Source organism: Nicotiana attenuata, unplaced genomic scaffold, assembly GCF_001879085.1.
Source record: "Nicotiana attenuata strain UT unplaced genomic scaffold, NIATTr2, whole genome shotgun sequence".
Lineage (NCBI taxonomy): Eukaryota > Viridiplantae > Streptophyta > Magnoliopsida > Solanales > Solanaceae > Nicotiana > Nicotiana attenuata.
The window spans coordinates 58,870-71,973 of record NW_017672427.1 but is presented as its reverse complement, the minus strand read 5'-3'; the positions used below and the strand labels follow the sequence as shown (position 1 = coordinate 71,973).

General features: G+C 41.6%; 1 protein-coding gene across 1 annotated transcript in view; it reads left to right on the top strand.

Moving 5' to 3' along the window:
• The window catches only part of LOC109213153 (dirigent protein 21-like), an 18,316-nt gene extending 5,636 nt beyond the window's left edge, over positions 1-12,680 (top strand). Inside the window, exon 3 of the mRNA XM_019376910.1 lies at positions 12,506-12,680. Within this exon, the coding sequence (XP_019232455.1) occupies positions 12,506-12,680 (175 nt within the window). The remainder of the gene's footprint in view (positions 1-12,505) is intronic.
• The last annotated feature ends 424 nt before the right edge of the window (positions 12,681-13,104 follow it).

The window sequence follows — 13,104 nt, the reverse complement described above, 5'->3', positions numbered from 1 at the left end:
GGGCTTTAGTCCTGGAAAGGGGTTATTATGTGGACAACATATTAACCCAGCTAGGTTTGACCATGATGCATGCACAGTTGATCAGAGTAAGGTTACTATAGAGGTCTAGACTGGGACCCTCATGCGGACAACTTGAGGGGGAAAGGCACGAAACCGTCGAACGCACCACTGATCGACTAGTTTTACCGCAAATACGCCTTTCCGAATTTAAAGGGTGATATATAGGAAGAGCGCAAACACTCATCAAGCGTTGCTATGGGATTGATTACGCACGAGTGGAATATGATGTCGAGCATGATTTATGCAATAATAAATAGCATGTTGTCAACTATTTGCACATAAGAAAAAGAATAAATGCAGTATTTAAATAATTGAAAGACAGTTACGAAAAGAGAAAACAAAGAGACAAGTCAGTTTCAGGAAACCAAAGAAATCATAAATGCTTGAAAGCAGTTAAATTCAAATAAGGGGAAAGGGTACACGGGACAGAGCATGCTTGGACTAATTCATAAAAAATAAGTTCGTTATGGTAAGAGCCTAAATATATCCCCAGCAGAGTCGCCATGCTGTCGCGCCCCCTTTTCCTCCTTCGCGGAGAAGTCCGGGTTTCGACATTCATGGGGGAACAACTCTTTTCCTTTTGGGAATTGGGTATTTGGAGAGTCTCCACCTAACGGATTATGGTGCGTTAGGGCACCTAGAGTAATTAACTCATGTAACTAGTTTGCATTACCAGAGATTAGGGTAAGGGCTCGAAATAACCTTGAGGGGAAGGTGTTAGGCACCCCTCGCGGTTCACAACGGTGGGTCCCGGTCGAACATAAACAATATGAATTAGTCAAATAACAGGTAAGCAAGTATTTGCAAATAAAGTAACTTTCCCCATCTAAATGCATATATGGTCAAGGAAACTCGAATAGTGAAGATAAAAGAGGTTTGGACTGCTTATACATGTATAAGTAAAGAAAAGGAAATTTAGAGAATTTAAACACATACGGGAATTGGGAAAAGGAAGTCCTAAGTTGATTAGCCTACAAGATCATACCCATGCCATGCCCGGTAATCACTCCTTAATGAAAGGGGCTACACGTGACATTAGCGCACAGGCCATCATATCCTTTTACTACCCATTACTACCCCCCTAGTGGTTATAAGCGAGTTTAATTACGACCCCTAAGCGTGCTGCTACCCGTCCCTTCCTTGTGGTCCTGGAGGAATTTGAGACCTCCAAATCTGGACAGTTCTAAACAGCCTAAGGTTTATAAAAAGGTAAAAATCTAGGTGACATGAAAATAACATATAGGACAAGCAAATAAAGACAAGCAGTTAGAGGCTCACATTTACCTCCGCACATATATAGGCAAACAAACAGTACGTCTAAAACACAGGTTTTGAAGAAAGTTCAAAAATCCTATGAACATGGTGTCTAGATGAATGTTATAGATGCATAAGGAAAGTGGCAGAATCCTAGCCAGTTTGCCTACTGGTTTTATGGCCTGTTAAGCCTGGATAGTTTCACACATAAACAGAACTGGTTTCAATCTTAACGCCCTAAGGTTTGCCTGAGTGTGTATATGCAATCACGATTCTAGAAAACATTTCGAAGTCCTTTATCCTATAGGCATGCTTTCTAGTGAATTTAGTTAACACAGCGTTGAGGACCATTAAAGAAACGAGTAGGATAATTAATCAAACAGATCCAGAACCTATAGGCGTGAGTTCTAATTAAACTGATTTTAGATCCTATAGGCATGATTTCTAACTGAAACTGATTTTTTAGATCATATAGGCATGATTTCCAAAGAGACAGATTTGAATATAGGCTGTAATGCAAACTGATCCTTAGTTATTTTATTCCCTATAGGCATGGTGTCTAATCATGTAAAATAAAGCAGGCAGAACTTATTTGAACCAAAGCAAAACCCTATAGGCATATTATCTGACAAAACACATTTGAACCAAAATGAACTCTATAGACATGTTATCTAACAGAACACATTTGAACCAAAGTAAAACCTATAAGCATGTTATCTACCCAGCTTTACCCACAGTATACAACCAATGATTGAATAAAATTACATAAATAGAATATAAATTAAGCTATAGAGAGCCTGAAGTAGGCCCAAAGCAAATCCTAGTGTACCGGCCTTCACTAGTCTCAAATGCCCAAGATTCATTGCCACAATTGTGTCCAGGTGTGTCAGAGTTCCCTAAGGACTTCAAGGATACCGTGCAGTGCTCGCACCCAGACATTCTCAAATAAAGACTGATTATGTGTAGTATGGAAGAGCCAGCCCTGATATGCCAGAGTTCCGAGAGATCTCAAGGGTCTCTAAGCAGTACACATACCAGAGGGGGCAGGACTTAATAACCTAAGAATAAGTGAGAGTGCTTGACATGATTTGAAAGAGTTTTGGTAAACAGTATGGAGAGGATTCTTAGAAGTAAATAGGTTTTCTGAAAAACCAATACTAATTTGGAGGTAAAAACAGCTTGAGAAAAGTATGAGAAACACTTTTAAGTCAAACACAAATCACAGAAACAAGTATTATTCAGAAACACTTGGCAAGCAGGTTCCACACAAGGAAAGAGGGGTTGGGGACACATAGAATACACCTTAGTGTATAGTGGAGCATATAAACAACAGGGTGCATAGATTTCTTAAGGGGTTCTACAGAACTAATAGGTTAGATATAATGTAAGTCATTGAAACATGAAGCAAAGATCACAGCAGAAACATGTTGAAGACACATAAACAACACAACTAGAGTTACCCTGGAGAGACTAGATAACCTAGCAGGAGTAAGGCAGAACATGCAAGAACTTAAATGGACAGACTAAGCAAGTATCAACAAGTGTAGACATGCTAATCACACACTTAACAAAACAAAGTTTAGGCATGATAGATAAACAGTAGTCAGGCAAACAGGCTAATCACATATGGAACAAGACAGTGTTAGACATGTTAAACAAGATAGTAAACAGGCAAGTAAAGTGGATACATGCTAATCACATATTGAACAAGGTGTATTAGGCATGCTAGATAAGTAGTAAACAGAAGCAGGAATGAACTCAAGGTTGATGAACTACGGCAGTAAATAAATACATAGGTTTAGATTCTAAAATTTAATCAGAGGCATACCGGTTAGGGAAAGAGAACACAAGATGTAAGATAGGTGTTGTGCAATTTCCAGCCTTGGCTTACAGCTGGCAAGACTAATGAAGATCACAAGTAGCAGGAAGAACAGTGAGCTTTTTAGAGAGTGTAAGAGTAGTGGTGAACTAATGTTCCTCCTTAAGAAGTTAAATAAAAGAGTTTATATAGTATACCAAGAGTGGAGCAAATAAGGTAAAGTAATCAATAATCAGCAATTAAGGGATCTCAGAATCAATCACACAAAGAGGCTCAGCATAGTCTTCTCCTTTAATTGAGGAAAATTAGCCAACGGTAATGACAGGAACTAGTTACGGCAAGAGGTTCAATCAGACTGAGTAAAGAAGTAAAGAATCAGAGGCCTTATTAAGGAAAAGAGTTAAAATCAAACCAAATAAAGAACTTCAGAAAAAAATAATCAAGGGTTTAATTAAGGAAAGAATCATGTAAAGAATCAGTAAATATACAGCAGTCAAATAAGGCAATAACGATCAATTATGGTCAAACATATAAATAATCAAGAATCATGCACACGAAATTCTGACAGAGCAAATCACTCAACAATTCGGGAAAGAACATATCAATTCTCATAAACAAAATAGGTTGAGTAAAACTTTTAGGAACACAGAGAATTTAGACGGAAAATAATTCAAAGCCCTAATTTGAAAACGCTTAAAGAAGGAAACAGCCATAGAAAACAATGTAGTGTTCAAAAACCGGTTAGTAGTAGAGGAGTAAAAGAACCTAAAAGAATAGCCATGGAAGTTTGAAAACACTTCAGATACCCAGAGGTTCGACCAACGAACAACAAGAAAAACAAACCCTAATATAACAGAAGGTTCAAAAATCGATTAATCAGTAGAGAAATAAAGGAGCCTTAAGGAAAAAACAATGACGAACTCAAATCGCTCCAGATCTACAAGGATCTGGACGGATCCAAGTCCAAATGCTAGGTTTCGAAGAAAAGGAGAGGGTAAAGAGAATCTGGCCCTTGAATCAGAGATTTGAGCCGTGAAACTTTGATAGAAAGCACTCACAGACCATAGACAGGCTCTTTGAAGGGTTTTGAATGAGATCTGGACCAGATCTCTTCGAGGTCCTTCCACGAAACCACACAATCGAACAACCAGGGCAGATAGGAGACAAGTAGAGGCCTCGTACAGCCATGGGAAGCCATAGATCGGGTAGGAATCAAGGGGATTAGGGCTGGTTCTGGGTGGCGGCGGATAGGGTTAAGTTTGGTTTCAGAGAGAATTGAAGAGGAGAGGGTTTCAGGGGCAGCGGGTGTAAACAAATGGTTAGGTTTGGGGGTCATCGGGACTAAAAAAGGCAAGGGGTGATGGTGGCCGTTGATCTCTGCGATCAACGGACAAGATTAAAAGGGTTTGGGGCCGGGTTGGATGATATGGGTTTGGGCTAGGTATATTTGGGCTAGTTTTTTATTTAATTGGGATTGGGGGGGGGGGTGGGGGGTTGTGTTTAATTTAGGCTAAAATCCGAAAATAAGAGGGCCATTTATTAAATGCCCATTTAATTGATAAAATAATTTTTAAAAATAACTAATAGGTTGTGAAAAAATGATTTTCATGCCTGGAATTATTTTAAAATAATTACTTAATATTTCAAAAAAATATAAGAGGATATTTTCTGGTAAAATAATGTAATAATGCATGCAGAGGCTATAATTGCAAAGTAATTGCAATTGCATCCTAAAAATACAAATGTGGCTATTTGTGCAATACTTGAAACTTAGTACAATGCAAATGATAAAATTAAGCCACAAAAAATTATTATAAAATTATTGGTGATGTAATCAGTGATTGTTTTATAAATAAAATGCCGGGAGAAATTAATTAAAATATTTTTAAAATGCAGAAATTGTATAAAAATACTAATTGAATGCCAATGCATAGTTTTGAAAATGTTATAGGGAAAAATTGGGTATCAACAGGGTCGATTCATTTCGAGGCCATCAGATCGAAGCCACAGGTTCTTTTCCTTGCTAAAAAAGAAAAACGATTTCGCATGGACCCCGAAATTCCAGCAAGCATTAGAGGAATTGAAGCGATAATTATCGAGCCCACCTCTGCTTCACACTCCGAAGGTAGATGAAAAGCTTTACTTATATTTGGCAGTGTCCGAGATAGCGGTAAGTGGGGTACTAGATCGAGAAGAGCAAGGTACGCAATTCCCTGTTTATTATGTAAGTCGAACTTTAGGAGATGCTAAAACTAGATACCATCACTTGGAAAAATTAGCACTTGCAATAATAAGCACATCTAGAAAGCTAAAGCCATATTTCCAGTATCACCCAATATGTGTGTTAACCACTTATCCTCTCCGAAATGTTTTACATAAGCCCGAGCTATCAGGCCGCTTGGCCAAATGGGCAGTCGAACTTGGCGGGTACGATATCAAATATCAACCCCGAACGACCATCAAGTCTCAAATCTTGGCTGACTTCGTGGCTGATTTTACGCCGACCCTCGTACCCGAAGTGGAGAAAGAACTTCTGCTAAAATCGGGTACATCATCGGGGGTATGGACCCTTTTTACAGACAGTGTCTCGAATGTGAAAGGGTCCGGGCTTGGCATTGTTTTGAAGCCTCTAACAGGTAGTACTATTAGACAATCTATCAAAACTTCTAGTTTGACTAACAATGAGGCCGAGTACGAGGCCATGATTGCAGGTCTCGAGCTAGCTAAAAGCTTGGGGTAGAAGTCATTGAAGCCAAGTACGATTCACTTTTGGTGGTGAACCAAGTAAATAAAAGCTTCGAAGTTCGAGTGGATAGGATGCAAAGATATTTGGACAAGCTACAGGTAACCTTGCACCGCGTCAAGGAGTGGACTCTAAATCATGTTCCTCGAGAACAAAACAGTGAGGCCGATGCACTTGCTAACTTGGGGTCATCAGTTGAAGAAGATGATATCGTCCCGGGGATTGTCGTCCAATTATCGAGATCTGTGGTCGAGGAGGGTCATGCCGAGATAAACTCCACAAGTTTGACTTGGGATTGGAGGAATAAGTATGTCGAATATTTGAAAAGTTGAAAACTCCCTTCAAATCATATAGAATCGAGGGTCTACGAACCAAGGCTGTTAGATTCACATTGGATGAAGATGGAACATTGTACAAGAGGACGTTCGACGGACGGTTGGCGGTATGTTTAGGGTCGGGGTACACCGATTATGTTCTACGAGAAATCCACGAAGGCACTTGTGGGAATCACTCCGACACCGAGTCCTTGATTCACAAAATTATTAGAGTAGGATAAATGTCAATGGTTTGCACCGATGATTCATCAGCCCGGGGAGAAACTTCACTCAGTCTTGTCCCCATGGCCTTTCATGAAATGGGGAATTTACATCTTCGGCCCTCTACTAACGGCCCCAGGGAAAGCTAAATTCATTTATTTAATGACTGATTACTTTTATAAATGGGTGGAAGCACAGACCTTCGAGAAGGTCAGAGAAAAGGAAATTATTGACTTCATTTGGGATCACATCGTGTGTCGATTCGGGATACCTACCGAAATCGTATGTGACAACGGGAAGCAATTTGTCAGCATAAAGGTAACAGAGTTCCTCGAAGCATACAAAATAAAGAGGATCTTATCAACGTCGTACCATCCGAGCGGGAACGGGCAGGCCGAGTCAACAAACAAAACTATCATTCAAAACATAAAGAAGATACTGGATGATGCAAAAGGAAAATGGAGAGAAGTCCTATCCGAGGTTCTTTGGGCATATCGAACAACATCAAAGTACAGCATGGGGGCGACCCCGTTCTCGTTAGAATACGGCTCCGAGGCCTTGATTCCTGTCGAGGTCGGGGAACCCAGCGCCAGATTTTGACATACATCGGAGGAGTCAAATCACGAGGCTATGAATACTAGCCTTGAGTTATTAGATGAAAAACGAGAAGCTGCACTTGTTCGGATGGCGGCGCAGAAACAAAGAATCGAGAGATATTATAATAGAAGGACTAACCTTCAACACTTCGGAATCGGGGACTTAGTTCTACGGAAAGTCACCCTCAATACTTGAGACCTGAATGAAGGGAAACTAGGCCCGAATTGGGAAGGACCATACCGAGTCATCAGAGTTATCGGTAAAGGATCTTAAAAACTTGGCACGATGGGAGGTGAACAATTTCCAAACAACTGGAATGTTTCATTACTCAAACGGTATTATTGCTAAGGTATGGCCTTCTCCTTTTTCCATTTGTATTTAAGACTAACTCATTGCAGATGCTTGATCGAAGACAAAAAGGGCACCCTTATACATGAAGAACTTAGGTTTTAAATCACGCATTGCACTCTTTTTCCCTTAGATCTGGTTTATCCCAAATGGGTTTTCCCGGCGAGGTTCTTAACGAGGAAACAACTATGTGCTTCCTAAGAAGAATTCAACAGTATCCAAAGCTTCTTTTCAATCAACCTCGAATACTGGGGGGCATCACCCTCGGAGATTATATTTTCGAGGAAAATACTTCATGCCAAAGAGGGCCTCGATAGGAAAACTTTGTAATGGGCCAAACGGTCAGATGAACCGTGTCCATGTAAAATAGTCGAGCCTCGATGGAAAACTTATACGCATGTATCAATTATTCAAAGAAGAATTCTTTCTATATCAAAACACTTTGTGTCTCAAAGAAATTAGCTACTATACGAACATCATACTTGTGATTCTGCGGGAAATGGCTCAAGTGCCAAAATGCGAATACACCTCGAATACTTGGGGACTGTCATCTACAGTCAACACATTCGAATATCGAAACTCGAATTTATAAGACCTCAAAGAGGCATCCCTCGACGCAAAGGACAAGGCCATCATACTCGGGGACTAACCTTTCCGAAAGGTTATCGGGAAATAAGTCCAAGAGACACACCCGAAGGCTACGGCCATATTAAAGAATAAAGTCATATAAAAAGGCTACGGCCGAAATAATACGGCTTGGAGAGACGTCCGACTTCCGCCATAAATTAAAGGCCTTCAAATACTTTGAAAAACTGGTTAAATAAGGCTACCCTCTGCATAGCAAATAAAAAGGGGCTTCGAGAAAATCAGCCCTCTAATAATTTAAAAGCTTCGATAATGTTAGCCTTCGAAAAAGCCTCAAGAGGTATTAAATTATCTTAACACAAACGGGTTATGAAAAAATTTAGTTCCGATCGATTGAACCCTCGAAAAACCCAATGGGTACAAAAAAACACATGCTAAGGCATAAAGAAATTTTCATTAAGTCTTTTAGCCGAAAAGAGGGAAAAATTACAGCTATTTTAAAGGCTGAATTGGCCTAACTTAAAGAGCCTAAGGGCCAACCTAAAAGAGCCTAAGGGTCAATATAAAAGTGCCTAAGGGCCAATATAAAAGAGCTTAAGGGCCGATTTAGTAAGCCTAAAAGGTCGATACACTTAGAGTTTGAAACCTTGTTCTCACTCAACTTGGATCTAAGGGTCCCATCATCCCGAGCTTGCATCAAATCAGCTTAAGCACAGCTCGAGAATTCGTCAAAAAACCTTAAGAGGTATTCCATTATAAGCTCAAAGATCACCCATATATTGTTAAAAAACCTAAGGGTTTGTTACACTCTGAGGCCGAGCCAGTGCTCGCTCGATCATTGAAGTTATAACATCAAACTTATTCACAAATCGAAGACAAAGCAGGATTAAAAACAAATCGAGGATGGAAAGAAAAAGAATTTCTTATATTCATAAAAGGTATTTACAGTGCCCACAAGGGGACTTTCACAAAAACAACAAACAAAAGAGCCTAATCTACTTTGGGAGCCACATCCTCGGGAGCCACATGTTTGAGAGCCGCATCTTCGAAAACCTCCTTCTCGGGGACTTCATCCTCGCCTCCTTCTCTCTCGGAGCCACTAGCGGAATCTTCATCATCGGAGAGTAAAGCGGTAGACTCATCCTCCAAAGTTTTTTCCTTTTCAATATCAGCTGAGAGGTCAAAGCCACGAGCGTGCACCTCCTCGAGAGTTTTTCTTCGGGATTGTCGCCTGGCATGATCGAGAGCACATGACAATTTAACTTCAGCAACAGAGGAGATTTCCTATGCTCGAACGTTAGCAGCCTCGGCGTCCGCTCGATAAGAGGCCACAAGTGCCTCTGCCGTAGATATGGCCTTCGCAAGCTCAGCAGCTGATTTAGCTTCGAGCTCCTCGATCTTTCGGCTCCGGGCCAAGCTTTCCCCCTTTACATTTTGAAGTTGGTGTTTGATCGATGTCAGCTGGTCTCGAAGTGTGTCTTTCTCCGAGGCGAGACGATCCATATGTTGCTTCCACCCTAGAGTCTCGGCCTCTTTCACCTTGAACGCTTCTCGAGCTGCTCCACCAGCTCCCCCTCTGCTGGGCCTGCAAAGTTGAAGTGTTAATCGCTAAATCAAATAAGTACATAACAGACCTCCAAAGGCTACATTACCTTTTCAATGAGCTCAGTCTGTTCTTGACGAGCCTTCGCCAATTCAACTCGGAGGTCCCTGGACTGATCCTCTTTCTGTACATAGAGGCATTTGAGGTCGTCCCTCTCTTCTACCAGCTTCTTGAGTTCGGCTTCGCATCGGGCAAGCTCGTCTCGAGATTTGGAAAATGCTTGTCGATGAATTGCCACGACCTTCATAGAAAGAAAAGGAGCCAGACTTAGAAAAACAAGAATAAAACTCGAGCACAATTATAGAGGTAGAAACTTACTTGTTTGAGAAGCCACTGAGCCTCATCAAAGATAAACGAAGCATCCGGACGGGACCATCTTCGACCCCTACAAGGCACTCCCGAAAAATATCACTCCCTTCGTGGGTCGTTCTCACATCGGGAGTCCTCATGGCCTGGGCATCTCGGAATTGCCCTTCGGAGAACATAGGTCCGGGCGGCAATTCATCTACGTTGATTATCCCAAGTTATTCACTAGGGACATTATCATCTCTTTGGAAGGCCTCGGGACTAGGCCCCTCGGGCTCACCCGCCAAATGACCTCCAAGACGAGGTGATCTTTTGCCGCTTGATGGCTCGGAGACTCTGCTCGAACTCACCTCCGAGATTTCTTCAGTTCGAGAATTAACCGTATCAGCCATCACCTGTTCGGCAGATTTCGAAGCCTCAGTGCTTCCTCTTTTCCGAGCTACCAACAGGCGGTCGTCACCTTCTCCTTCCTCCTCATCATCCCGAAGGTGTTGGACCATTTCTGCAGATCGGCCCTAGGCTTTCGAGCCTTACTTTTCTTGGGCTTTGGGGAACTCGCAGGCGAAGCCCTTTTCCTTTTCCTTTTCTTCTTTTTGGTTGACTTTGGTATTTCTTCTTCATCGGGCGGGGGCGGCCGTATAGCAACGATGTCTCTGAGGCCTGCGTAAGAGTAAAATTAGTATTTCACTGAGAAACACCAATATATGAATAAGGGAACTGACCATGGTTTTTAGCTTCCCACCGAACCTTGGCCAAATCACGCCAACTACGTTCCCTATATGAAGAGGTGGAGGCCAGTTGTCAGACCCAACCCTCGAGGTCCGGAATTGCACCAGGGAACTAGGGGGAAGCTGCATCATCAAAAGGGAGTTAAATCGAGGAAGAATGGGGAAAGCAGAATATTAATCATCATCAATAAATTTGTACTTACGTTTCATGTTCCACTCCTCGGGGAATGGCATCCTCTCAGCAGGAATCAAATCGGAAGTCCTAATTTGGACAAACCGGCTCATCCACCCTCGGTCTTTGTCTTCATCGATGCTAGAAAATAGCGACTTCAAGGATCGACGCTGGAGCTTTATCAGGCCACCTCGATAAAGGCGAGGGTTGTACAGTCCAATCAGGTGTTCGAGGGTAAAAGGCATCCCCTCAATCTGGCCCGAGAAATACCTGATCAAATTGGCGATGCGCCAGAAAGAAGGATAGATTTTGCCAAGCGTCACCTGGTATTGTTGGCAGAAATCAAGAATGACTGGATCTATGGGACCCAGTGCTGGATCTACGGGACCCAATGTGAAAGGGTAAGTATACACGCTTAAGGACCCCACCTTATGGGAGGTGATGTCCTCTTCGGGGGAAGGAATCACGACATCCTCATCCCCCCAATTACAATCCGCTTTCACCTGCTTGAGTTCATCTTTAGTTATCACGTAGATGTATCGAGACATGGGTTCGCATCGGCCTGGAGCCGATTCGGGCTTATCAATTTGGAAATCGAAAGATAGCTCGCATTGCCCGGGAATACATTCCTTGATACGAGGTGGCACCATCGTTCTACCTCTGGCCGACCGTGATGAGGAGGAGGCTTTCTCTTTCTGAGGAACGATTTTAGATGTTTTGGCCATTACTGTTAAGGAATTCAAGAAAAGAGAAGGAGTTGGTACTGTAGCAAGAACAAGTTGAAGAAAGGATGAATTCAGGAAAGATGGAGAAACTAGTGAGGTTTTGAGAAAGATTTAAGAAGTAAAGAGTGTAAACGTTGTGAAATTAAACTATTTATAGTGATCATTTTACGGTCTGGGAAGCCAACGGCCAACCATCAGCCACCTTCAATTAATGGCGTTAGGAACTATGCAGACGCGACCTTTCAATCACTTCAGTCGCTGACATCACGAGATTGACGTCATGATCGAGGCATCAGAGGATCGAGGATCAAATCGTTTCTTATCGTCTTACTCTAAGAAGCGCAGGGACTATTTGTATACGGTCGAAATCAGGTATGCTCGATTTTATGGGCTCGAAGAGTCGCTTCAAGCCCGAGTTCAGGATGGATCGAGTTCGAGACCGATGGACTAAGCCCGAGCCCGATGACAGAGTATAAGGCTCGAAGATTGGAGTACGCGGCGAAGCACCGAAGCCGAGTATGACCGACCCCGAGATGATGCCGTTACGGGTTTGTTACAGAAAAACAATATTCCCGCCACGTCCCCAAGATCATGGTGTAAATTCCGGAATAGATTCGTACGAGTTAGTACGAATCCGTACTAGGCGGTTATACAACTGTCCCAAGAAGATTCTTTACTGTAAATAGAAATGTAGCTTATTTCGGGTTCCCCTATTATATAAAGGGGACCCCAATCATTTGTAACCATCATCAATTATTAGCAAAGAATATACTCTTTTACTTTATTGCTCATATTTCATCAGCATTGTCCCTTAGCTTCTTTGTCTTTATTTTACTGTTCTTGTTAACGAGCCTCGAGGCCATCACAGCTCGAGGTCGAGACTTACTTAAACACTGGTTTGATTCAACTTACTTCTTTCATTTGTACTTCAAATTTTTTGGTGATTAATTAGTATTGAACTAAATCACGCATCTATAAACCATAAACAAATTTAATTGTTACTTGTATTTTTGAGGTAAACACACTGAGTGTTCTTGGCCGGAATCCAGCACTTCAAAACTACCGTGAGATGCCGATCGTCGGCGGTTCTGGTGTTTTCCGGTTGGCTCAGGGGATCGCCACTGCTAAAACCTATTGGATTAATACAACCAGTGGGGATGCTATTGTTGAGTATAATGTTATAGTCCAGCATTTTGACATTTGATGCTTTGTTTTTTGATTTTCAATATTTGTAATTTTCTGTTTCATTATGTTCATACTTCTAGTAGTTTCTGTATTTATTCATTAGGATAAAGATGTCCACTGACTACTGAATATCGATCAAATAAAACCTTAAAGATTTTAAAAAAGAAAATATTGCAGCAACTAATCCCCTAATACTTTCTTTCTGCTGCTTAATATATGCAAATTTTGAAAATATTTATGTCCTTGGCGAGAACTTAGTCAATGAGGTCTAGAAACAACGTAAAGTTCACAAAGGTACAGGTGTCCCTGTGTGCGTGGAATTTATGAGGTCAAAGGTCATGTAGAAGTATAGCTACCCACCAGGCCACGTGGCACGAAACTGCAAATATATACTACTCAAAAAATATTATTTGTTTGAATTGGGTGTTGTTGCGCAAAGAATT